General features: G+C 56.2%; 1 protein-coding gene across 10 annotated transcripts in view; it reads right to left on the bottom strand.

Moving 5' to 3' along the window:
* Positions 1-3,160: 3,160 nt before the first annotated feature.
* Positions 3,161-27,972, bottom strand: part of LOC139227740 (serine/threonine-protein kinase 38) — a 107,859-nt gene continuing 83,047 nt past the window's right edge. For 9 of the 10 annotated variants that reach the window (XM_070858733.1, XM_070858729.1, XM_070858732.1 and 6 more), the window contains 8 exons: positions 25,820-25,922; positions 24,937-24,998; positions 23,651-23,768; positions 11,879-12,002; positions 10,619-10,714; positions 9,674-9,765; positions 8,932-8,988; positions 3,161-6,446 (listed from right to left, as the gene is read on the bottom strand). In XM_070858733.1, the coding sequence (XP_070714834.1) occupies positions 6,316-6,446; positions 8,932-8,988; positions 9,674-9,765; positions 10,619-10,714; positions 11,879-12,002; positions 23,651-23,768; positions 24,937-24,998; positions 25,820-25,922 (783 nt within the window). In that variant the 3' untranslated portion in view covers positions 3,161-6,315. The remainder of the gene's footprint in view (positions 6,447-8,931; positions 8,989-9,673; positions 9,766-10,618; positions 10,715-11,878; positions 12,003-23,650; positions 23,769-24,936; positions 24,999-25,819; positions 25,923-27,972) is intronic. The other variant, XM_070858735.1, reaches the window with a different exon arrangement.

Here is a 27,972-nt window from a genome sequence, read left to right as displayed (position 1 = left end):
GATCCCACTGACCCGCTCTCCCCATAGCCCTGTATCAATCCCAAATTCTACTGCCCCGCTCTCTCCCCATAGCCCTGTATCAATCCCCAAACTAATCCCACTGTCCCACTCTCCCCATAGCCCTGTATCTTACTTTGCTTCAAATATTTCCCTCAATAGATGCAATGGTCTCTGCCTCAATCACTCTGTACTCGAACAACTCGGTGCGTGAAGAAATTTCTCCTATTCTTTCCCCTCACTTAATGACAATTTTAAATTGTTGGTCCCTCACCATTGACTCCCCAACCAGAAAAAATATTATTTCCCCATTCACTAGCCAAACACTATTATTTTTTAGATCTCTTAAATTTCCTCCTCTGTTCCAGTAATTTCAGTATCTCGGGTGTCTCCTCTCAACTATAGCTCACCATCCCTGGCATCACCTCTTGCTGAAAAGTGTCTTTTCTAGAAACTGCATAGCCCTCCCACTGTGACCAACGTTTGGTATAAATTCATCATTACTTCCTTCGCCCTGAATGCTCAGTAAATATCAGACAGTTCAATCGGAAACTGCCTCCCACATCCCGGCCACTTTCAGTCCAACATTCTGAAGCTTTGCTGTCAGAACTTGGTTTGAGCTGAAGTGAGTCACGGAACCTGTGAGTGAGGCTGTTGTTTACTACAAGTGACAGATTCTGGGGCACATGACTCTACATGGCTGTTCTACTGACTGATTTCTCCCATTGAATGAGGGGTTTGTGGGCACAGGACAGTATTACTTTGACAATTATTTAAAAGCCTTAAAAGAATCAAATGATATTTGGGACAGGATCAGTGTTACAATAAATCCCAGCGCTGCGACGGAGTTCATTCCCATGGAATAATTGTGTTGAGGGCTGAGGGGTAATTTATGGGGGAGGGAAGTGGGGAAACTGCCTTTGGGGGCAAGGATAGAGGCATTTATACAGCAGGCAAGAGGGTCTATGTACACTAACTCTTGACAAACCCTGTGCTAGTTCCCAAATCCCCAATATTGTGGCTAATGTAAAATGCCATATTGAATTCTGTTGACTAACTATGATTGATTTATTGTATCTCAGCATATTTATTTAAAAGAAAGTCAGTAATTGTCTCCTCTCTTCTCCTTCTTCTTCCCCCCCCTCCCACGGTCTGTAAAAAGGCCCCTCCTTTCTTTCCCCCAGCTATGCGTGGCACAGATTGCTGAGTTGGCGGTTTCTGCCACTTATCATAGGCAGTCCCTCGTATTGGGGATGACTTGCTTCCACGCCAAAAAGGGAGGAGTTCACAGGTGTTTCAATGAAGGACCTAATATTCCAGATCCCGAACTACATGTTGAAGGGTGGAAGATGCCTGTGCATGGATTTTTTTAATGTGGGGTGACCGTTGCACACCAGCCACCACACGGGCTTGACAGAGCTAGGTCTTGGTCCAGTGGCAAGGGTTAACCAAGACGACTGGAGACCAGCTCTGCTGCACGGACCTAGGGCGCACATATAGAAACACAAATTTACAGCACAGAAGGCGGCCATTTCGGCCCATCATGTCTGCGCCGGCCGACAAAGAGCCGCACGGCCCTCGGTCAGCAGCCCTAAAGGTTACATATAAACCTATGAACAATGACGGAAAGGCAAAGAGCACCCAGCCCACGACACCCTTTATACTGAAACATTCTACGCTCCACCCCAACTGGAGCCATGTGATCTCCTGGGAGGGGCAAAAACCATATCGCAGTGTGGGCTGGCCTGTACTGCCCCTGGGCCCTCACCTCTTCTGAGCCCCAAACTCACGCCTCTCCTGGGCCCCGGTCACTTCCATCTACAAACTCTTGCCGCTCCTTCGCCCCTCCTGCTGTGCCTGCCCGCCCTGCAATCAGTGACCTGGTTTCGTAGTCGTCGCCCTCCTGCAGCAGCACGCACTGCTCCCTGCCGTGGTCGGTCACCGCGCACTGCTCCCTGCCGTGGTCGGTCACCGCGCACTGCTCCCTGCCGTGGTCGGTCACCGCGCACTGCTCCCTGCCGTGGTCGGTCACCGCGCACTGCTCCCTGCCGTGGTCGGTCACCGCGCACTGCTCCCTGCCGTGGTCGGTCACCGCGCACTGCTCCCTGCCGTGGCCCCGGCCTGCTGATGGTCTTGCAGGCTTGGACTCCGCAGATTTCCGGGCCAGGCCACTGCATGCTGGTGCTAAATACCATCTCTGCTCCTGGGTAGGGAGGGCAAATCCAAAATAGGCTTTCCTCTCCCTGAACTGTACACTGATCCCTGCAGGAAGGGGTGCACGGGATAAAGGTAATGCCTCCCATGGTTGAGCGCAAGAGCCAGCATCTTCAGCCAGGGTGGAAATGAAACCAACCTGCCCCTTGAGGTAAATAATGAATGCAAGAGCAGAGAAAGGGAACATGCAGCAGTTGTGCCTGTATTTCAGGGAGGGCGTCAATCCATGGAACCGACTCCATCGGGAGATGGTGGAAGCCGTCGTATTGATTCATTCAAATGCAAATGAGATATTCAGAAAGTGGTCTTTTTTCATTCAAAAAACTGATTTTGCACAATAAAGAATATTCACGTACTAAACTGTAAAATGTACAACTTAATACGGGAATGTTGTCAAGCAGCCCTTTGGGGATGTATGTGATGTCAGTGTTACAAGATTGTGGGAATTGTGTTTGACCCACAGAAACCATTCCTATAAATCCAATGGACCTGTGCAATAAGTAATAAATTGCATGTGTTTGATGTCTGTCACCAGAGGCGGCGAGAATGCACTCGGTCACTTGGCGTTCACACTCCCTTCGGTCCTCTGTATAAAGGACACACCACACACGATGAAACGTCTATGGTTAATTTTCTCTACCCATCACCCCCGACCTTTCTTGGTCAGCCAGAAGGCTGGCTGGTGAATCTCCACACCAAGTTATTGAGGATGCACAGCTCACCACCAGTCTCCCACACTCATTAAATGCAGCGTTTCAGCCAACACCCATCGCCTGCTGGGTCACACCGCTTTCCTGGGGTTTTGCGATGTCAGAAAAATGGCCACAGTTTTCACCAACCCCAAATACTGGAACGTTTAGTAAATATATATTGGACTTGCAACGAAGGTGCAGAAATCAATCACTCCCTCAAAACAGAAGACTTCACACAAAATTTCAAACAGACTTGGTGGCATTAAGTAAAAGATTTTATAATACAGTTTTAAAGAAAGTAAGTGGCCATCGTAAAAAGCAATACTGCAACTTACACAACACTTACACCAGAACCCACACCACTCCCAGAACCAGCGGGATTGACCCAGTCTCTCTCAGCCCCTTACTCCAACCTCCTGCCCACTGGTCTGCCTCACATGAGAGGCTGCACACCCCAGGTACTGAGGCCTGGACTGCAGACATATCCCACACCCCACAATACTGAGGCCTGGATGGAGGATGGCTAGTGATGTAATCAGCTACATAACCCCAGACTGGGATTAAAGCTGATTTGCCTCCTTCCTGCTGGGTCACAGCACCTCTGGTACCTCCCTCAACTGACCATTATTCATGTGAGACGAGATCAGTATTTACAAGCTATTAGACCATGGGGGGAGGGGGCGGCGGTGCGGCAGAGGCAACACTCACACACACTCTCACAGCTCCTGAACGGGTTAAAGATGGGACCAGCTTCTTTGAAACGCAGTCACTGCTCTCACAGACCCCCCCGGTCCGTGTTTGTTTGGGGGACTGAAATTATTTTAAAAAAATGAATAAAACTGTTGTCCCGCCTGATGTGTGAAAATCCCAGAGGCGGTGCAGCTCCAACTAGTTGCGTACCCCTATATATCTCCCTCAATGCCTTGTGTGACCTCCAGCAACGCGTCACTCAATGCCTTGCAGCCATGCTTCACACGAGTGCAGAACATGGTACAGCAGGAGTTGTCTCGTCTCACAGGAGCAAGGTACGAATTGGCAGAACACAATGTCAGTACACTGGAGGAGCAGCACCTCCCATCTGGAAACTGCGCTGAGATTTTAAACTTACTGTTTATCGGTTATTATGGTGACGAGCTATTCCATAGTGCCCAGTCATGGTCATTATGAATTGTCAGCCCTCAGCCATGTAACTCCACCTGTGTACCTGCAAGCACATCCTATGGGGCCTGTACTGTTAGTGTGGGTGTGTGTGTGTGTGTACACTTGGGCCTAACTGCTCACCACGGCCTCACAGGCTATTCCGAGACCACATCCCTTATTGTGCAGGAAGTGGAGGTCCCCTAGTGAAACACACCATTCAACTCGCATTGGCCGTGACCATCGTTCGAGCTGCATCAACCAGGATTCACCGCTCACTCAGGAATCGCCATCGTCAGTGGCGGGGCCAACGTCCACCCCACATCCCCCAGACACACTGACTGACCAATGGGACACCCTCCCCCGGTCACACTGACTGACTGACCAATGGGACACCCTCCCCCAGACACAGTGACTGACCAATGGGACACCCTCCCCCGGTCACACTGACTGACCAATGGGACACCCTCCCCCCAGCCACACTGACTGACCAATGGGACACCCTCCCCCCAGCCACACTGACTGACCAATGGGACACCCTCCCCCAGCCACACTGACTGACCAATGGGCCTCCTGGGGATGGACTGACTCTGACTGCTGGGACTCCCTGGGGAAAGGGTCAGCTAGCTGGAGGAGGGCGAGGTTGTGGGCTGGACTTCCTCTCACTGATTACGGCCCGGTCATAACACATTCAACAATCACTTTCACTCAGAATAAAGTACAATCATTCCCAAATCCCACCAATGGCCATCTCCTGGCGACTGGATCAGCAGAAATCCTTTGGAAAGCTAAAGGAAGCAACAGGTTTGGTTACAAGCCCGTAGTTGATTCAGTCAATGGGAGGGACGCAGGAGGAGGGCACTGAGCAGAACCCGACAGCAACTTACTGCCTGGTGCAATGTCACTGCAGCCCTGGCCGGCCATTTCCGTAACATCTGGTCTACAAATAGCAGCTTCATGGATTTTTATCTTTTGCCCTCTAATACAGAGCGGAGTTTACTGAAATGGCACCTGAAAATGTATGAGCATTCTACAAGCTTGCGATGTATATTCTGGACCAGGAAGTCCAATCTGAGCCAAGGTGGGGAGCAGGGAGAAATAAAATAAATCAAAAGAAAATGAGACTTTCAGCTAACCACAAAGGATTATCTGGTGCACAAACTACACGCAAACAATGCAGACCTCAGCTCACAAGAAAAGTGAGAGTCTTAGCCAAGCCTGCAGAGATCCAGAGCAAATAGGGCCAACACTCCTCCTATACAAGTACTAACACAACCTGTATTTACAAACAAGAACAAACGCTCTCCCTATAAAATAATAAAAGCTTCACGTAGTTAGAAATCAAGGTGAAATCAGCAGTGTTCGTAACGAACCTCATCCAATTAATAAACGCATCTAAATGCAGATAAAAACATGAGAACAGTACCTTGGTGTTTGCAGAGCGCTAGACTGAAGTCATTAACAGAAATGGTGGGAGTATCAGCCAGTATCAGCACAAAGCAAATGAACGGCTGTGGGGCAGTTGTCGGGCAGGCTGCTCTATACGGCCAGGTGTGTGCCGGCCAGCTGTGTGCCGGCCAGCTGCCTCACGGCTGATCTATCACTGGGCTGTTTTCTACCCATGCTGTACATCACTATGTATTGTGAATCTGACTACACCACCCTCTGCCCAATACTGACCATCTCTCTCACTGCGGGTAGGAAGCACACACTGACAGAATACACCGATAATCACTGGGAAACACTTCCTACACAGGCCCTCGTCATTATCGTTTAAGGGGTGGGGGGGAAAGGGGGATGACGTACCCCTGCCCCAGCCACCAGGGAGCACGCAGTGAAGGGAACAGCACCCAGAGCCACAATGGATGCACTTGCTGGTAAAGGTTTGCTCGATCAGCCACTAGGAGCTGCACTGGACACGGCGGAGTCAAGCAGGGGTAGCACACTGCCCTCGACTGGCAGTGCGGGTGAATGAAAGGCAGAGCCGGGAACTCCAGGCCTGTGCCACAGGGATCCCATGGAGCCTGCTGCCAGTGCTGGGTGGGACCTGTGCTGCCTGAGGTCCAGGACTGCTTCTGGTCTAATCCCGGCACCTGCCGCCCAGCGAGAGAGATTATAAAGAATATCTGGATATTAGGGATAAAATCTCAGTAATTTCTCAGTCTTTCACAACTGTCACTATCCACGGCAGGAAGGCTCCACCAACGGACCAATCGAGTTGCTAAGAAAAAATAGGCACTAAAGCAGTGACGTGAGCCCTTGGGGTCAAAGTTCATCACTTCCCGGACTTCATGTAGGAAGGAATGGCTCCACGGGCGGTCAGGCCCTCGAATCGCTTGTAGGTGTAGTTGATGAAGACCCAATCCTTGTTCTTGTAGTCTGTCTCTGAGTGGTTACTCACTGCAACTGGAGGGAGAGAGCGTGTGAGGACAATGCTCGAAGGTAGTTATAGATCGTAGATAGAGCGTGACCAGCGGCTCCAGGAAACCCCCCGCCCCGCGTATATAACTGACCACCCCCCCGCCCCGCGTATATAAGTGACCACACCCCCCGCCCCGCGTATATAACTAACCCCCCCGCCCCGCGTATATAACTAACCCCCCTCGGCCCGCGTATATAAATGACCCCCCCCCCCGCCCCGATTATATAACTGACGACCCGCCCCGCGTATATAACTGACCCCCCCCCCCGCCCCGCGTATATAACTGACCCCCCCCCCCGCCCCGCGTATATAACTGACCCCCCCCCCCGCCCCGCGTATATAACTGACCCCCCCCGCCCCGCGTATATAACTGACCCCCCCCCGCCCCGCGTATATAACTGACCCCCCCCCGCCCCGCGTATATAACTGACCCCCCCGCCCCGTGTATATAGAGCGTGATCAGCAGCTCCAGGAACTGACCCCCTGGTGTGACACACACACACGCGTATGTGTATTATGGACCCCCCCCCACTCATGTATATGTATAACCGACCCCCCCAATGTATATGTATAACCAACCCCCCCCCCCCCCCCATGTATATATGTATGACCCTCCCCCACCCAGTCTAGTAGCGATCCAACCACCAAGCTGCAGCAACAGCGCCCCCCACCCCCCACATAACAGGAGCTGCAGCAAGCAGGGCCCAAGCCCGATCCGGTTAGCAGAGTTGTCGCTGGGATTATTTGGTATAAAAACTTGACAGGAATACTTCATTAACCCGATACATTCACCAGGGAACGGTTAAGCAGCCAATCTCTGGGTGGCCTGGGATACTGACATCACCACCCGAGGAGAGGCCAGCGAACTCTGACTAACCCCGGCCTGTGCTGGGCGGCTAAAGACGATCCCCGAGAGGGGAGCTGGTGTACGATCAGCACATAGGCGAGGCAGCCCACACCCACCAGTGCTTCCCCCGGTGTAAAACACATTCAAATGGAAGCACATATTCTGTAATTTTTCTGCTAGGGATGGTCACTGTTCGAATATACACAGTGTGAAGGTTTCCCCAATGCTTTCCGCTCCTGGAATCCCAGCGACAACACTGAATCGGCAAAGAACAGCTGAGAGAAGTTAGTTGTATTAAACACACCGCCACCAAAAATGTGCAGTTACTTACACGCACAGGTTAGAAGCAGATCAATAGCCAGCATCAGGGACTTGCTGACAGAGTTAGGAAAGTGGTGACAAGCGCAGACCGTCCCACTATCACCGCACGCTGTGTGGCCCTTTCATAACTTCTTTGTTTCTCGTTTCACAATGCATAGCATTTTAACCAAGGGGTCTGGGCAGGCGCTGGCTCCTGGCTGATGCCCCCATGGCAGGGGATGGGGGGAGGGGACACAAAGACAGCCTCTCTCTCCTCCCGGAGCCTTGCCAGAATGTCCAGATCAGGGGGCAGTGTGGGGAACGGGCAGGCAGCGATGCAGCACTCCAGCACAGAACCCTGACCCGGCACACTGGCACTGCCGTGGGCTCTGCTCGCTGTCCCGCTCTAGTCTCCGAATCACTGATCAACATTTCCCCCTCTGGGATTTCTCCTGCCACAGGTCCGACTTGTTTAGCATAAGAACGCAGAAAGCTCCCCCGGTGGCGCAGCGTGTTAATGGCAGCAAGCAGCCAACCCAGGACCCAGGGGGACCCAGCTCGGGTCGGTCCAGGACCTAGAGCCCCAGCTCGGGTCGGCCCAGGGCCCGGGGGACCCAGCTCGGGTCGGTCCAGGGCCTAGAGCCCCAAGCTCGGGTCGGCCCAGGGGAACCCAGCTCGGGTCGGCCCAGGGCCCAGGGGGACCCAGCTCGGGTCGGCCCAGGGCCCAGGGGGACCCAGCTCGGGTCGGCCCAGGGCCCCAGCTCGGGTCAACCCAGGGCCCAGGGGGACCCAGCTCGGGTTGGCCCAGAGCCCAGCTCGGGTCAGCCCAGGGCCCAGGGGGACCCAGCTCGGGTGAACTGGCTCCTGCTCAGTCAGGGTGATACAATTGGCCTCAGTGCCTGCTAAAGGGGGAGGGAGGGATAATATCAGCTCAGTCGGGCATTACCCAGCAAGACTGAGCAAGCACCTTCAGTAAAGGGAGGGGAGGAAACCGGGGGCGCGAGGAGACACTTTAGAAACTAACGCAATCATTTAATTCAGGCGGGCTGGACTCGGAGGTACGATGAGAGTCAGCAGATTAAGGAGTAGAACGGTCACGGCCAGGGAGCGGGGGGAAAAGAGGGGTGTGTATATTAAAATAAGCGAGGAAGGGGATAGCCCCACAGTAGCTGCAATTGGAAAGTTCAAGGGTCAGCCAATCGCTCCTCAGAGAGCAGAGGAACAAAGAGGTTATAAATGGCTGCCCCACGAGGCCAGCTGTGCAGTAAAGTACAGGACCGGTAGAGTTTGGACAGGGCCGAGGGGAATAAAATGCTGGTTACCTGTCTTAGAGGACAGACACTTCTTACCACTACTTTCTAGCCCTGCCTGTGACACTCCTGGAGAAGAACAGCAGAAAACACTGTCATATTCGAGCACATTAGCTTCATGGAAACACAGCAAGTCCCTTGTGTACAGTAAGTGTAACAGTATTTACTGGAGCAGAATGTCGGGCAACTTACAGACGTCACTCTACACTCCAGTACCAAGCTGATGTAAGGGGCGATAGGCGAGAATGTTTCAATGAACAATCGGGGACACACTACCTGAAAGGGCAGTGGAAGCAGATTCAATATTAACTTCAAAAGGGAATTGGAAAATACAAGAAATGGAAAAATTTGCAGGGCTATGGGAATGAGCGGGGAGTGGGGCTAATGGGATCGCTCTTTCAGAGCCGGCAGGCACGGTGGGTTGGCACTGTACGATTCCAACACGCGCTCAAACCTTTCCCACGGGTACGTGTGAAATTGGCGTTTGATTTTAGTGTTTGTGACCAGGCAGCAGGAGCAATGCCGCATCCCTCGGGTCACTCACTGCCTCGGGCACTGCCTGGGACACTCGGCTTCAGCAGGGGCTTCCTGGGCCTGGACAAAATAAGGCAGGTCTGTATCACTGCGTCAAATCAGCTTCAGATTTCAAACCGCCCATTCTGGTGCCCTTTGGCAGGGCCTATACTCTAGGAGCACCAGTGTAGATCGACTGATATTCAAACCGCTCCCCCCTGAAGCAGCACTGTGTCCTTACCTGGCTGTAAGATGTCTGAATCGGGAAATTCATCGAAGTTAGACGTATCATCGATGCTCTTAATTTCAATGGAGATCGCGGCTGGCCTCTCCCTGCCACACAGGAGAGTGGGTTAGAAACAGGTAACTGCCGGAGAAAAGGGTTCAACAAATGGAGACAGAGGTAACAGGATTCATAAGGAGAGTGAGATGCCATCGTGCTTCAGTGGGCAAGTGGTGGCTTCATCGTACAGAGGGCACCAGCAGCCTGCGGGGAATGGTGTAAGACCCACACACCAGCAGCCTGCGGAGACCGGTGTAACACACCCACACACCAGCAGTCTGCGGGGAATGGTGTAACACACCAGCAGCCTGCGGAGAATGGTGTAACACACCAGCAGCCTGCGGAGAATGGTGTAAGACCCACACACCAGAAGTCTGCGAGGAATGGTGTAACACACCAGCAGCCTGCAGGGACCAGTGTAACACACCAGCAGCCTGCGGGGACCAGTGTAACACACCCACACACCAGCAGCCTGCGGGGAATGGTATAACACACCAGCAGCCTGCGAGGAATGGTGCAAGACCCACACACCAGCAGCCTGCGGGGAATGGTGTAACACACCCACACACCAGCAGCCTGCGGGGAATGGTGTAACACACTCACACACCAGCAGCCTGCAGGGAATGGTGCAAGACACCAGCAGCCTGCGGGGAATGGTGTAAGACACCCACACACCAGCAGCCTGTGGGGAATGGTGTAAGACCCACACACCAGCAGATTATGAGGACGAAGCCTGTTGCTTGTCCAGAGTGAAGGCGGACAATGGTAAAAACCACAGCCACACAGGCCCTTGGAGTTAAGCAGGCCGGAGCTGCAGGCTCGGAGTGTGGGACTGAGGAAGTGACACACTGCCCATCTAACGCAGACAGGCACCTCCACCTCCACATAGCATCGTTCTCCTACCTGATGTGCTCCCAGTCCACGCATTCAAAGAACTGGTTGCTCTTCACATCTTCCACCCCGTTGGCCCCGATTCTGGTCTCCGATTCGCAGCAGAACCTAGAGGGCGACAGGTCAGAGCAGAGTGAGGGAGCAGCACAGAGACAAGCCACGTGTCTGACCCCTCGGGCAGGGTCACAGCCGCGACAGCCATTGGGGTGGGGGAAAGAGACGGGGGCCTCGCATTCCACTCACTTCAGTCTCTTCCAACAGCGCAGAATCTTGCTGGGGTTCAGACCCAAAGGAGGCAGCATCCGTTCCATCTCTCACCTGTGGCCACTTCTCATGCCTGAGCCAACACAGCGGGTTATTGGAGCAGGAGAGGCGTCACAGCCAGGCCCACGCCTGTCCTCACTGGATGTGCGCACACACATGCATTGCCCAGCAAGGGGCACTGGGCAGCGACCAGGACTGGGAACACAGGAGGATGGGTCACAGCCCAGCCCAGGGACATGGAGGCAAACTGTAGTGACATTAGAGCTAGGCCCAGACATGGTCAGAACAAGGCCGGGAGTCGAAGGTCGCACTGGTTGGCACGGTGCCACCATGCTGGAGAGCAAAGGATCGGTGAATGCAATATAAAGTCATCAACGATAGGCTGACACTGGGTCAGTGCAGTTATACAGGACAAGGCATAGAGCCACAGAGCCACTCCAGGATATTTCTGGTCACTGCATAAGGCAACCTACGTACCACAGCAGGACAGGTACAGCACGGAGTTAAATACAGAGTAAAGCTTTCTCTACACTGTCCCATCAAACACTCCCAGGGCAGGTACAGCATGGGGTTAAATACAGAGTAAAGCTCCCTCTACACTGTCCCATCAAACACACCCAGGGCAGGTATAGCACGGGTTAGATACAGAGTAAAGCTCCCTCTACACTGTCCCATCAAACAAACCCAGGGCAGGTACAGCACGGGTTAGATGCAGAGTAAAGCTCCCTCTACACTGTCCCATCAAACACTCCCAGGGCAGGTACAGCACGGGGTTAGATACAGAGTAAAGCTCCCTCTACACTGTCCCATCAAACACACCCAGGGCAGGTACAGCACGGGTTAGATACAGAGTAAAGCTCCCTCTACACTGTCCCATCAAACACACCCAGGGCAGGTACAGCACGAGTTAGATACAGAGTAAAGCTCCCTCTACACTGCCCCAGCTGTGGGGAGTTAGCCTGAAAGGAGCCCAGTTGATGCCCCAATGATATTTTCTCCAATCTTTACCTCAGTATTAAGTCCTTGGCTTTCTCTGAAATGGGAACCTCTGGTGGGAATGTGAGGGTCTCTCTCCAGTTCATCACTTTCTTGTACGTCTCCTGAGGGGTTTCTGAACAGAATGGTGGGTAGCCTGCAGGGAAACAATCAGCAAGAATTGAAGGCAGGACCTTGTGCATGGGATGAAGCGAGTGTGTACAACTGAGTGTCTCCAGGGTCGTGCAAACCCTTCTTCGCACTGGGCAGGAGGGAGACGCTCGGTGTTGGCCTCCTGAGCCAACAGGCTGTGCAACCCACCAGATGTGTGAATAAAATGTTTTAACAGACAGCTGGACCATAAGAATTAGGAGCAGGAGTCGGCCATTCGGCCCCTCGAGCCTGCTCCGCCATTCAATGAGATCATGGCTGATCTTCGACCTCAACTCCGCCTGCCGGCACTAACCCCATATCCCTTGATTCCCTTAATATCCAAAAATCTAATCGATCTCTGTCTTGAATGTACTCAGACTGAGCCTCCACAGCCCTCTGGGGCAGAGAATTCCAAAGATTCACCACCCTCTGAGTGAAGAAATTCCTCCTCATCTCAGTCCTAAATGGCTGCCCCCTTATCCTGAGACTGTGTGACCCCTGGTTCTAGACTCCCCAGCCCAGGGGAAACATCCTCCCTGCATTTACCCTGTCAAGCCCGAAAAGAATTGTGTCGGTTTCAATGAGATCACCTCTCATTCTTCTGAACTTGAGAATATAGGCCTCGTCTACTCAATCTCTCCTCATAGGACAATCCCCCCATCCCAGGAATCAGTCTGGTGAACCTTCACTGCACTCCCTCTATGGCAAGTATATCCTTCCTTAGGTAAGGAGACCGACACTGTACACAATACTCCCGGTGTGGTATCCCCAGGACCCGATACAATTGCATTAGAACATCTTTACTCTTATACTCAAATCCACTTGTAATAAAGGCCAGCATACCATTTGCTTTCTTCATTGCTTGCTGTACCTGCATGTTAACTTTCAGTGATTGGTGTACAAGGACACCCAGGTCCCTCTGAACACCAACATTTCACAATCTCTCACCGTTTGAAAAATACTCTGTTTATAGAATCATAGCAATTTACAGCAGGGGAGGAGGCCATCTCGGCCCATTGTGTCCGTGCCGGCCAACAAGAGGCTACCCAACCTAATCCCACTGCCCAGCTCTCAGTCCGTAGCCCTGTGGGTTACGGCACTTCAGGTGCACATCCAAGTACTTTTTAAATGTGGTGAGGGTTTCTGCCTCTACCACCCTTTCAGGCAGTGAGTTCCAGACCCCCACCACCCTCTGGGTGAAGAATTTCCCCTCAAATCCCCTCTAAACCTCCCCCAATTACTTCAAATTTATGCCCCTTGGTTGTTGACCCCGCTGCTAAGGGAAATAGGTCCTTCCTATCCACTATATCTAGGCCCCTCATAATTTTATACACCTCAATCAGATCTCCCCTCAGCCTCCTCTGTTCCAAGGAAAACAAACCCAGCTTATCCAATCTTTCTTCATAGCTAAAATTCTCCAGTCCCAGCAACATCCTCTGTATCCTCTCCAGTGCAATCACGTCCTTCCTGTCATACGGTGACCAGAATTGCACACAGTACTCCAGCTGTGGCCTAACCAGTGTTTTATACAGTTCAAGCATAACCTCCCTGCTCTTATATTCTATGCCTTGGCCAATAAAGGCAAGTATTCCGTATGCCTTCTTATCCACCTGGCCTGCTACTTTCAGGGATCTGTGGACAAGCACTCCAAGGTCCCTTTGTTCATCTACACTATTAAGTGGTCTACCACTTAATGTCTATACCCTTTCCTTATTAGCCCTCAGGAACAGCATAGCATCAATACAGTCAGCTCAATGCTGAGGTCCAACAAAAAACTCGGGACCTAAAGAACAGATGGTGGATGAAGAAAGCACAGGAGGTACAGCAGCTGGCCGACAGCCATGATGTGCGAGGATTCTTCATCACAGTCAAGGCCACCTACGGTCCAAACTCCCAAGGCCCCACCCCACTGCTGGCCAAGAATGGGGAAACACTCATCAAGGACACCGAGGCTGTCAGGGCCCACTGGAAGGAGCACTTCGAAGATCTCCTCAATCCAGACTCTGCCTTTGACTCAAGTGTTCTCAACTCCATCCCGCAGCATGCCACCCGCCACCAGTGAGACCCCAACGCTGCACGAGGTAGAAAAAGCCATAATACAGCTTAAAAACAACAAGGCTACGGGAGCAGATGGAATTCTTGCTGAGGCACTGAAGTATGGCGGAGAGGCACTGTTGGCGCGAATACATGACCTCATCTTGAAGGAGGAGAGCATGCCAGGAGATTTCAGAGATGCAGTGATCGTGACCATCTTTAAAAAAGGGGACAAGTCTGACTGCGGCGACTACAGAGGAATCTCCCTGCTACCAGCCACTGGGAAAGTCATTGCTAGAGTCCTCCTCAGCCGTCTTCTCCCTGTGGCCGAGGAGCTCCTCCCAGAGTCACAGTGCGGATTTCGTCCCCTCCGGGGCACAACGGACATGATTTTTGCAGCGCGACAGCTGCTGGAAAAATGCAGGGAGCAGTGCCAGTCCTTATACATGGCCGCCTTCGCCCGTACAAAGGCCTTCGACACTGTCAACCGCCAGGGTCTATGGAGCGTCCTCCTCAGTTTCGGATGCCGCAAAAGTTAGTCAACATCCTTCGCCTGCTCCACGATGATATGCAGGCCGTGATCCTGACCAATGGGTCCATTACAGACCCAATCCACGTCCGGACCGAGGGCTGCGTCATCGCCCCAACTCTCTTCTCAATCTTCCTCACTGCCATGCTCCATCTTACAGTCAACAAGCTCCCCGCTGGAGTGGAACTAAACTACAGAACCAGTGGAACCTGTTCAACCTTCGCCATCTCCAGGCCAGGTCCAAGACACCACCCCAACCTCTGTCGTCGAGCTACAGTACACGGATGACGCCTGCATCTGCGCACATTCAGAGGCTGAACTCCAGGACAGAGTCAATGTATTTACTGGGCCTTATGCTAAACATCCACAAGACAAGAAGGTCCTCCACCAGCCTGTCCTCGCCGCACAGCACTGCCCTCAGTCATCAAGATCCACGCGCGGCCCTGGACAACATGGACCACTTCCCATACCTCGGGAGCCTCTCATCATTGATGACAAGATTCAACATCGCCTCCAGTGCGCCAGTGCAGCCTTCGGCCGCCTGAGAAAAAGTGTGTTTGAAGACCAGTCCCTCAAATCTACCACCAAGCTCATGGTCTACAGGGCTGTAGTAATACCCGCCCTCCTGTATGGCTCAGAGGCATGGACCATGTACAGCAGACACCTCAAGTCGCTGGAGAGATACCACCAACGATGTCTCTGCAGGATCCTAAAAATCCCCTGGGAGGACAGACGCACCAACATTAGCGTCCTCGGCCAGGCCAACATCCCCAGCATTGAAGCACTGACCACACTTGATCAGCTCCGCTGGGCAGGCCACATTGTTCACATGCCTGACACAAGACTCCCAAAGCAAGCACTCTACTCTGAACTCCTTCACTGCAAATGAGCCAAAGGTGGGCAGAGGAAACGTTACAAGGACACCCCGATAAAGTGCGACATCCCCACCGACACCTGGGAGTCCCTGGCCAAAGACTGCCATAAGTGGAGGAAGTGCATCCGGGAGGGTGCTGAGCACCTAGAGTCTCATCGCCGAGAGCGTGCAGAAAACTAGCACAGGCAGCGGAAGGAGCGTGCGGCAAACCAGACTCCCCACCCACCTTCTCTCAACCACTATCTGTCCCACCTGCAACAGGGACTGTGGTTCTCGTATTGGACTGTTCAGTCACCCGAGAACTCATGCTAAGAGTGGAAGCAAGTCTTCCTCGATTCCGAGGGACTGCCTATGATGATAATGGATTAGCCTTCCCCAAGTGCATTACCTCACACTTCTCTGAATCAACTGCAAACTTCTTAATCATACCCCCTACATTCTAGTCTAGATCATTGATGTATACCACAAAAAGCAAGGGACCAAGTACTGAGCCCTGTGGAACCCCACTGGAAACATCCTTCCAGTCACAGTTTTTCTATTTTTCCTATCATTGAAGCCTCTTTGCATCCTCCTCAGAACTTACATTCCCACCTAGCTTTGTATCATCAGCAAACCTGGATATATTACATTTGGTCTCGTCATCTAAATCATTGATACAGATTGTGAATAGCTGGGGCCCCAGCATTGATCCCTGCGGTACCCCACTGGTTACAGCTTTCCAACCCGAAAATGACTCGTTTATTCCTACTCACTGTTTTCTGTCCATTAACCAATCCTCAATCCATGCTAGTATATTACCCACAATCCCATGAACCCTAATTTTGTTTAATACTCTCTTGTGTGGTACCTTCTGAAAATCCAAATACACCACATCCACTGGTTTCCCCCTTATCTATTCTACTAGTTGCAACCTCAAAAAACTCGATGAGATTTGTCAAATACTATTTCCCTTTCATAAATCCATGTTGACTCTGCCCATCCCTGTTATTATTTTCTACGTGCACTGTTACCACGTCCTCAATAATAGATTCTAGCATTTCCCTACTACTGATGTCAGGCTAACTGGTCTGTAGTTTGTTTTCTCTCTCCCTCTTTTCTTAAATAGCAGGGTTACATTTGCTACCTTCCAATCCGTTCTAAAATCGATGGAATTTTGGAAGTTGACAACCAATACATCCACTCTCTCTATAGCCATCTCTTTCAAAAACCAGGGTCCAGGGGATTTATCGGCTTTCAGTCCCATTCATTTCTCCAGTACCATTTTTTTTTAAACTAATTTCGTTCAGTTCCTCATTCTCACTAGACCCTTGGTTCTCCACTATTTCTGGGAGGTATTCTGCATCTTCTTCCGTGACAACAGACATCGTATTTGTTTCATTTTTCTGCCATTTCCTTATTCAGATCAGCCATGATCTTATTAAACGGTGGAGCAGGCTCGAGGGGCTGAATGGCCGACTCCTGCTCCTATTTATGATGTTCTTATGCTCCCCATTATAATTTCTCTTTCTCAGGTGGTAAGAGGCCACGATTACTTTCACAAATTTCTTCCTTTTTACATACTTTTACAGTCCGTTTTTATATCTCTCACCAGTTTATTCTCGAATTCAATTTCCCATTCCAAAGGAAGCTGTCAGTGCTGCAAGCCCACCTCCCACAGCAGTCAGCCAGTCACACACACAGCGCCCGTACCCCACACACAGCGCCCGTACCCCACACACACACACACAGCGCCCGTACCCCACACACAGCGCCCGTACCCCACACACACACATACAGCGCCCGTACCCACACACAGCGCCCGTACCCCACACACACAGCGCCCGTACCCCACACACATACAGCGCCCGTACCCCACACACATACAGCGCCCTTACACACACACAGCGCCCGTACCCCACACACACACACAGCGCCCGTACCCCACACACACACATACAGCGCCCGTACCCACACACAGCGCCCGTACCCCACACACACACACAGCGCCCGTACCCCACACACACACACAGCGCCCGTACCCCACACACACACATACAGCGCCCGTACCCACACACAGCGCCCGTACCCCACACACACACACAGCGCCCGTACCCCACACACACAACGCCCTTACACACACAGCGCCCGTACCCCACACACACAGCGCCCGTACCCCACACACACACATACAGCGCCCGTACCCCACACACACACATACAGCGCCCGTACCCCACACACACAGCGCCCTTACACACACACACAGCGCCCGTACCCCACACACACACATACAGCGCCCGTACCCCACACACACACATACAGCGCCCGTACCCTACACACAGCGCCCGTACCCCACACACACACAGCGCCCTTACCCCACAGCGCCCGTAGCCCACACACACAGCGCCCGTACCCACACACAGCGCCCGTACCCCACACACACACAGCGCCCGTACCCTACACACACACAGCGCCCGTACCCCACACACACACAGCGCCCGTACCCCACACATAGCGCCCGTACCCCACACACACACACATAGCGCCCGTACCCCACACACACACACATATAGCGCCCGCACCCCACACAGTGCCCGCACCCCACACATAGCGCCCGTACACCCCACACACACACATAGCGCCCGTACCCCACACACACACACACATATAGCGCCGGTACCCCACACACAGCGCCCGGACCCCACACACACACACACAGCGCCCGTACCCCACACACACACACAGCGCCCGTACCCCACACACACACATACAGCGCCCATACACCACACACACACATACAGCGCCCATACCCCACATATAGCGCCCGTACCCCACACACAGCGCCCGGACCCCACACACACTCACACACAGCGCCCGTACCCCACACACAGCGCCCGTACCCCACACACACACAGCGCCCGTACCCCACACACACAGCGCCCGTACCCCACACACACAGCGCCCGCACCCCACACACACTCACACACAGCGCCCGTACCCCACACACAGCGCCCGTACCCCACACACAGCGCCTGTCACACACACACACAGCGCCCGCACCCCACACACACACAGCGCCCGCACCCCACACACACACACAGCGCCCGCACCCCACACACACACACAGCGCCCGCACCCCACACACACACAGCGCCCGCACCCCACACACAGCGCCCGCACCCCACACACAGCGCCCGCACCCCACACACAGCGCCCGCACCCCACACACAGCGCCCGCACCCCACACACAGCGCCCGCACCCCACACACAGCGCCCGCACCCCACACACAGCGCCCGCACCCCACACACAGCGCCCGCACCCCACACACAGCGCCCGCACCCCACACACAGCGCCCGCACCCCACACACAGCGCCCGCACCCCACACACACACATAGCGCCCGTACCCCACACACACATATAGCGCCCGCACCCCACACAGTGCCCGCACCCCACACATAGCGCCCGTACACCCCACACACACACATAGCGCCCGTACCCCACACACACACGCACATAGCGCCCGTACCCCACACACACACACACACAGCGCCGGTACCCCACACACAGCGCCCGCACCCCACACACAGCGCCCGCACCCCACACACAGCGCCCGCACCCCACACACAGCGCCCGCACCCCACACACAGCGCCCGCACCCCACACACAGCGCCCGCACCCCACACACAGCGCCCGCACCCCACACACAGCGCCCGCACCCCACACACAGCGCCCGCACCCCACACACAGCGCCCGCACCCCACACACAGCGCCCGCACCCCACACACAGCGCCCGTACACCCCACACACACAGCGCCCGTACACCCCACACACACAGCGCCCGTACCCCACACACACAGCGCCCGTACACCCCACACACACACATAGCACCCGTACCCCACACACACACAGAGCGCCCGTACCCCACACACACACACAGCGCCCGTACCCCACACACACACATACAGCGCCCGTACCCCACACACAGCGCCTGTACACCCCACACACACACAGCGCCCGTACACCCCCCACACACACAGCGCCCGTACCCCCCACACACACAGCGCCCGTACCCCACACACACATACAGCGCCCGTACCCCACACACACACACAGCGCCCGTACCACACACACAGCGCCCGTAGCCCACACACAGCGCCCGTAGCCCACACACAGCGCACGTACCCCACACACACAGCGCCCGCACCCCGCACACACACACAGCGCCCGTACCCCACACACACACACAGCGCCCGTACCCCACACACACACACACAGCGCACGTACCCCACACACACACACACAGCGCACGTACCCCACACACACAGCGCCCGTACCCCACACACACAGCGCCCGTACCCCACACACACAGCGCCCGTACCCCACACACAGCGCCCGTACCCCACACACACAGCGCCCGTACCCCACACACACAGCGCCCGTACCCCACACACACAGCGCCCGTACCCCACACACACAGCGCCCGTACCCCACACACACAGCGCCCGTACCCCACACACACAGCGCCCGTACCCCACACACACAGCGCCCGTACCCCACACACACAGCGCCCGTACCCCACACACACAGCGCCCGTACCCCACACACACAGCGCCCGTACCCCACACACACAGCGCCCGTACCCCACACACACAGCGCCCGTACCCCACACACACAGCGCCCGTACCCCACACACACAGCGCCCGTACCCCACACACACAGCGCCCGTACCCCACACACACAGCGCCCGTACCCCACACACACAGCGCCCGTACCCCACACACACAGCGCCCGTACCCCACACACACAGCGCCCGTACCCCACACACACAGCGCCCGTATCCCACACACACAGCGCCCGTACCCCACACACACAGCGCCCGTACCCCACACACACAGCGCCCGTACCCCACACACACAGCGCCCGTACCCCACACACACAGCGCCCGTACCCCACACACAGCGCCCGTACCCCACACACACAGCGCCCGTACCCCACACACACAGCGCCCGTACCCCCCACACACAGCGCCCGTACCCCACACACACAGCGCCCGTACCCCACACACACAGCGCCCGTACCCCACACACACAGCGCCCGTACCCCACACACACAGCGCCCGTACCCCACACACACAGCGCCCGTACCCCACACACACAGCGCCCGTACCCCACACACACAGCGCCCGTACCCCACACACACAGCGCCCGTACCCCACACACACAGCGCCCGTACCCCACACACACAGCGCCCGTACCCCACACACACAGCGCCCGTACCCCACACACACAGCGCCCGTACCCCACACACAGCGCCCGTACCCCACACACACAGCGCCCGTACCCCACACACACAGCGCCCGTACCCCACACACACAGCGCCCGTACCCCACACACAGCGCCCGTACCCCACACACAGCGCCCGTACCCCACACACAGCGCCCGTACCCCACACACACAGCGCCCGTACCCCACACACACAGCGCCCGTACCCCACACACAGCGCCCGTACCCCACACACACAGCGCCCGTACCCCACACACACAGCGCCCGTACCCCACACACACAGCGCCCGTACCCCACACACACAGCGCCCGTACCCCACACACACAGCGCCCGTACCCCACACACACAGCGCCCGTACCCCACACACACAGCGCCCGTACCCCACACACACAGCGCCCGTACCCCACACACACAGCGCCCGTACCCCACACACACAGCGCCCGTACCCCACACACACAGCGCCCGTACCCCACACACACAGCGCCCGTACCCCACACACACAGCGCCCGTACCCCACACACACAGCGCCCGTACCCCACACACACAGCGCCCGTACCCCACACACACAGACAGCGCCCGTGCCCCACACACACACACACAGCGCCCGGACCCCACACACAGCGCCCGGACCCCACACACAGCGCCCGGACCCCACACACAGCGCCCGGACCCCACACACAGCGCCCGGACCCCACACACAGCGCCCGGACCCCACACACAGCGCCCGGACCCCACACACACACACACACACACACACAGCGCCCGTACCACACACACACACAGCGCCCGTACCCCACACACACACAGCGCCCGTACCCCACACACACACAGCGCCCGTACAACCCACACACACACACAGCGCCCGTACCCCACACACACAGCGCGCCCGTACCCCACACACAGCGCCCGTACCCCACACACACAGCGCCCGTACCCCACACACACACACACACACAGCGCCCGGACCCCACACACACAGCGCCCGTACCACACACACACACAGCGCCCGTACCCCACACACACACAGCGCCCGTACCCCACACACACAGCGCCCGTACCCCACACACACACACACACAGCGCCCGTACCCCACACACACACACACACAGCGCCCGGACCCCACACACACAGCGCCCGTACCACACACACACAGCGCCCGTACCCCACACACACAGCGCCCGTACCCCACACACACAGCGCCCGGACCCCACACACACAGCGCCCGGACCCCACACACACAGCGCCCGGACCCCACACACACAGCGCCCGGACCCCACACACACAGCGCCCGGACCCCACACACACACAGCGCCCGGACCCCCCACACACACACACACAGCGCCCGGACCCCCCACACACACAGCGCCCGTACACCACACACACACATACAGTGCCCGTACCCCACACACAGCGCCCGTACCCCACACACACAGCGCCCGTATCCCACACACACACAGCGCCCGTACCCCACACACACACAGCGCCCGTACCCCACACACACACAGCGCCCACACCCCATACTACACAGCGCCCGTACCCCACGCACACAGCGGCGTACCCCACACACACAGCGCCCACACCCCACACACACAGCGCCCGTACCCCACACACACAGCGCCCGTACCTCACACCGCCCGTGCCCCACACACACCGCGCCCGTGCCCCACACACCGCCCGTACCCCGTACACATACTGCGCCCGCGCCCCACACACACACACACACACTGCGCCCGTGCCCCACACCGCGCCCCATACAGTCCGCCCGCGCCCCAGTGTGCCCGCGCCCCACACTCAGCGCCCGTACCCCACACACACAGCGCCCGCGCCCCGTACACACACAGCGCCCGTGCCCCTCACACACACCGCGCCCGTACCCCGTACACATACTGCGCCCGCGCCACACACACACACACCGCCCGCGCCCAACACACCGCGCCCCGTACAGTCCGCCCGCGCCACACACACCGCGCCCGTATCCAGTGCGCCCGTGCCACACACAGCGCCCGTACCCCACACACAACGCCCGTACCCCACACACACAGCGCCTGGGCACCACGCCCACACCCCACACACACCGCGCCTGCGCCTGCGCACCACGCCCGCGCCCATACCCCACACACACCGCGCCTGCGCACCACGCCCGCACCCCACACAGTGCGCCTGCGCACCACACCCGCGCCCCACACACACACACACCGCGCCGTACAGTGCGCCCGCGCCCCAGTGCGTCCGTGCCACACACAGCGCCCGTACCCCACACACAGCGCCCGTACCCCACACACACAGCGCCCGTACCCCCCCACACACAGCGCCGCGTCCGTACCCCCCACACACACACAGCGCCCGAACCCCACACACACACAGCGCCCGTACCCCACACACACACAGCGCCCGTACCCCACACACACACAGCGCCCGTACCCCACACACACACAGCGCCCGTACCCCGTACAGTGCGCCCACACACCGCGCCCGTACAGTGCGTCCGTGCCCCACACACAGCGCCTGTACCCCACGCCGCGCCCGTACCCCACACACACACACCGCGCCCGTACCCCACACACACACAGCGCCCGTACCCCACACACACACAGCGCCCGTACCCCACACACACACAGCGCCCGTACCCCGTACAGTGCGCCCACACACCGCGCCCGTACAGTGCGTCCGTGCCACACACACAGCGCCCGTACCCCACGCCGCGCCCGTACCCCACACACACACCGCGCCCGTACCCCGCACACACACACACACACACACACACACACACCGCGCCCGTACCCCACACACACACCCCACAGATACACACACACAGCGCCCGCGCCCCACACACTACACTACGCCTGTAACTGTCTGGGCAGCCATGTCTGAAGGATGAATCAAGCACTTAGAAAAGGAGAGAAATCCTCCGTGTCTTCGACTGATTGGGCACACAGTAGACGGGAGCAGTCTTACCGATCAGCATCTCGTACATGATGACCCCGAGTGACCACCAGTCACACAGTTTGTTGTAACCCGTCTGCATGAACACTTCGGGCGCGATGTAATCCGGAGTCCCCACAGTGGAGAAGGCCTGAAGACAAGGGCGAAATAAACGTTAGGGGATCAGAGATCAGAACTGAACACATCCCTCACCTTCAAATTAATGTGGGTCGGCCACACGCCGTCTAACATGGTCTAGTTTTAGAGGGACACCAAGATGTCAGAGTGCAGAACCGTGGTGCGACAGGTTGTCTCACCTGTCAGTACATTAACTAAAATACAACTCAATATCATTCCCTAACCTCTGTGCAAGGCCTGCTAGGTAGGTCACCAGGCCAGTTATCCATCCACCTGACCCCAGCACCTGGCAACCCTCACACACCATAGGAGCATGCCAAACAAATTCAGGAGGGTGGAGGGCCCCTGAAAACTGGCCACACCACCTTCCATCACTGATTTGCCAAAGGCTTTGTCCTCCGCAAGTTAAAGGTAGACACAATAATGTTTGGTAAATGCTCGAGATGGCCTCCATGTAGCAGCCTTGCAAATACCATTAATCAGAGTGTGACAGGCAGCACTATTAAGATCAACCCCTCTGCCACAGGCCATTTGTTCACAAGATGGCAGAGTAAGAGCAAGTCGACTGAGGGGGTCTCCCTGGACACTGTATCCAAAGCAGACCTGGGCATGGGCTCCGAGCAAGCTAAAGACAACAGATGCAACATGCACCCACATAGAATTCGGGTTTAAACCTTTAGTTCTATGGGCTCCAACCAGTCCCGCAGAGTGAGATCATTTAATTAGCAATCCATGGGAGTGGGATTAGTAATTGGGTGAACAACCCTGGGGGTTTGGACGAGCTGGTGAAGATCAGATGCTGGACCTGCCTCGTGGCATTTGGGTGCATGGTCAGCACATGGTCCTCGAACAGAGCGGAGCCCAGCGGTGTCCCGGCCCAAAGTGTGGGGAGGGTGAACAACAAATCTTACAATACAGGTTTTACTGATACCGCCTGGGATTGTACATGGAAAGAACCAATACCGATCGGGGCTTTTATCAAATAGTACAATTTCCCCACGTACCGAACAGCACAATTTCAAATCTCCTTTTCACTCACAACAGCAGTTCTGGCCAGGAGCTGCAGCAGGTACATTCTGGGAATGAATTGCAGCCCTTGGCCAGTAGCCAGGGCCCTGGGGCCAGTCACTGCCAACAGCCCCCACCCCTATCCCAGGTCACACCTCACTACCAGTACTCACCAGCTGCCGCCGGTTCCTCTTCCAGGTCTCCGCTTTCCGCTTCGAGTTCATGTTCTGAAAAGCTGAGGGAGGACATGGTTTAGTACACACGTCAGATCGCCACCAAGCATTATGGCAGCCGAACTGGGATTTCATCCCCCAGTACCATAGATTAAAGACATGATGCAACCCTTCGCAATGGCCGGGGCACTGACGCTTCCAACTGGTGCTAGACGGAGGTCACACGGAGCAGAAGGGCCTGGCTTTGGATCCCGAGTGACCCTGGTTAGCCCATCCCAGCTAGGGCACCTGCCAGGATTCCTGCTGGACAGTGAATGTGTGGGTGCCAAGAACAGGCTGGGATCAGGGTCCACTCTGCCCCGCCCCACCCTGCCCAAGCATCCCGCCAACACTGCCCACCCAAGCTCACACATGACCAATCTTCTTTTTGGTAGGAAGAGGAAAGGCAATATGAACTAAATGGTACAATTTTAATGGGAGTGTACGTACAAAAGTTTTTGAAGGTGGCAGGGCAAGTCGAGAAGGCTGGTACAAAAGCATACAGGATCCTTGGCTTTCGGAGTAGAGGCAGAGTATAAAAGCATGGAAGTAATGCTGAACCTTTATAAACTGGTTCGGCCCCAGCTGGAGCCCGGCGACCAGGGGGCGGGTACTGCTTCAGTTTGTCATTTTGTTTTTTACTATGACATAATCCAGCACAGAGAAAATATGTCGGGCTAGGATAGGTCAAATGTTGTCAGTCCCCTCTACCACCAGGCAGGCACTGTAAATGGCAGGAGCCCCAGGAACCAGCCTGCCATCAGCAAATTCTTACTGCAGCTCCCCAGCCTGCACAGGTGGCAGGTTCGGCGAAGTAACCAGACAAATCCCACGCTCTACTCACTGAAGTCGCTGGGCAAACTGTGACTGAGGTTGCGGTAGAATTCTGTCCTGTGAGCCTTCTTCAGTCCTGTGCACAATCCAAAGTCAGACAGCTTAACATGTCCCTGGAAAACACAAGACAAGAAACATGTCATCAGCACAGCATGATCCAATAGACCTTTTCACAGGCCGTCAGTTTGAGCAGATACTGTGCAGCTACTGACGGGAGACACTGGCATTGAGCGAGTGTGAGCAGGGAAGCAGCTGAGGGCCGCAGGGCCACAACACCGGCAGCCCACAAGGTTCAGAAAGGTGCTGCAATGTCAAAGGGACCATGTTTGAACTCTGCTTTATTGCATTCATAGCATTCCCATTTTGTTTTCAATAGTTGTCACTTAATGTATATTATTGGGCAACATAGGCTTAAAAAACAATTAACACACTGCCGACTGAAACAATGCGTTCCTGCTATAGTGTAACCCAGTGAGCGAGTGTGTCCGGGCGGGTGTGTGCAACGCAGTGAGCGAGTGTGTCGGGACGGGTGTATGTGAGCGAGTGTGTCGGGGCGGGTACGTGTAACCCAGTGAGCGAGTGTGTCGGGGCGGGTGTATGTGAGCGAGTGTGTCGGGGCGGGTACGTGTAACCCAGTGAGCGAGTGTGTCGGGACGGGTGTATGTGAGCGAGTGTGTCGGGGCGGGTACGTGTAACCCAGTGAGCGAGTGTGTCGGGGCGGGTGTATGTGAGCGAGTGTGTCGGGGCGGGTACGTGTAACCCAGTGAGCGAGTGTGTCGGGGCGGGTACGTGTAACCCAGTGAGCGAGTGTGTCGGGACGGGTGTATGTGAGCGAGTGTGTCGGGGCGGGTACGTGTAACCCAGTGAGCGAGTGTGTCGGGACGGGTACGTGTAACCCAGTGAGCGAGTGTGTCGGGACGGGTGTATGTGAGCGAGTGTGTCGGGGCGGGTACGTGTAACCCAGTGAGTGAGTGTGTCGAGGCGGGTGTATGTGAGCGAGTGTGTCGGGGCGGGTGTATGTGAGCGAGTGTGTCGAGGCGGGTACGTGTAACCCAGTGAGCGAGTGTGTCGGGGCGGGTGTATGTGAGCGAGTGTGTCGAGGCGGGTACGTGTAACCCAGTGAGCGAGTGTGTCGGGGCGGGTACGTGTAACCCAGTGAGCGAGTGCGTCGGGGCGGGTACGTGTAACCCAGTGAGCGAGTGCGTCGGGGCGGGTACGTGTAACCCAGTGAGCGAGTGCGTCGGGGCGGGTACGTGTAACCCAGTGAGCGAGTGCGTCGGGGCGGGTACGTGTAACCCAGTGAGCGAGTGCGTCGGGGCGGGTACGTGTAACCCAGTGAGCGAGTGCGTCGGGGCGGGTACGTGTAACCCAGTGAGCGAGTGCGTCGGGGCGGGTACGTGTAACCCAGTGAGCGAGTGCGTCGGGGCGGGTACGTGTAACCCAGTGAGCGAGTGCGTCGGGGCGGGTACGTGTAACCCAGTGAGCGAGTGCGTCGGGGCGGGTACGTGTAACCCAGTGAGCGAGTGTGTCGGGGCGGGTACGTGTAACCCAGTGAGCGAGTGTGTCGGGGCGGGTACGTGTAACCCAGTGAGCGAGTGTGTCGGGGCGGGTGTATGTGAGCGAGTGTGTCGGGGCGGGTGTATGTGAGCGAGTGTGTCGGGGCGGGTACGTGTAACCCAGTGAGCGAGTGTGTCGGGGCGGGTACGTGTAACCCAGTGAGCGAGTGTGTCGGGGCGGGTGTATGTGAGCGAGTGTGTCGGGGCGGGTGTATGTGAGCGAGTTTGTCGGGGCGGGTGTATGTGAGCGAGTGTGTCGGGGCGGGTGTATGTGAGCGAGTGTGTCGGGGCGGGTGTATGTGAGCGAGTGTGTCGGGGCGGGTACGTGTAACCCAGTGAGCGAGTGTGTCGGGGCGGGTACGTGTAACCCAGTGAGCGAGTGTGTCGGGGCGGGTACGTGTAACCCAGTGAGCGAGTGTGTCGGGGCGGGTACGTGTAACCCAGTGAGCGAGTGTGTCGGGGCGGGTACGTGTAACCCAGTGAGCGAGTGTGTCGGGGCGGGTACGTGTAACCCAGTGAGCGAGTGTGTCGGGGCGGGTACGTGTAACCCAGTGAGCGAGTGTGTCGGGGCGGGTACGTGTAACCCAGTGAGCGAGTGTGTCGGGGC

This window comes from Pristiophorus japonicus, chromosome 17, assembly GCF_044704955.1.
Source record: "Pristiophorus japonicus isolate sPriJap1 chromosome 17, sPriJap1.hap1, whole genome shotgun sequence".
In the NCBI taxonomy this organism is placed as follows: Eukaryota; Metazoa; Chordata; class Chondrichthyes; family Pristiophoridae; genus Pristiophorus; species Pristiophorus japonicus.
This window is presented reverse-complemented; position numbering and strand designations above follow the sequence as displayed.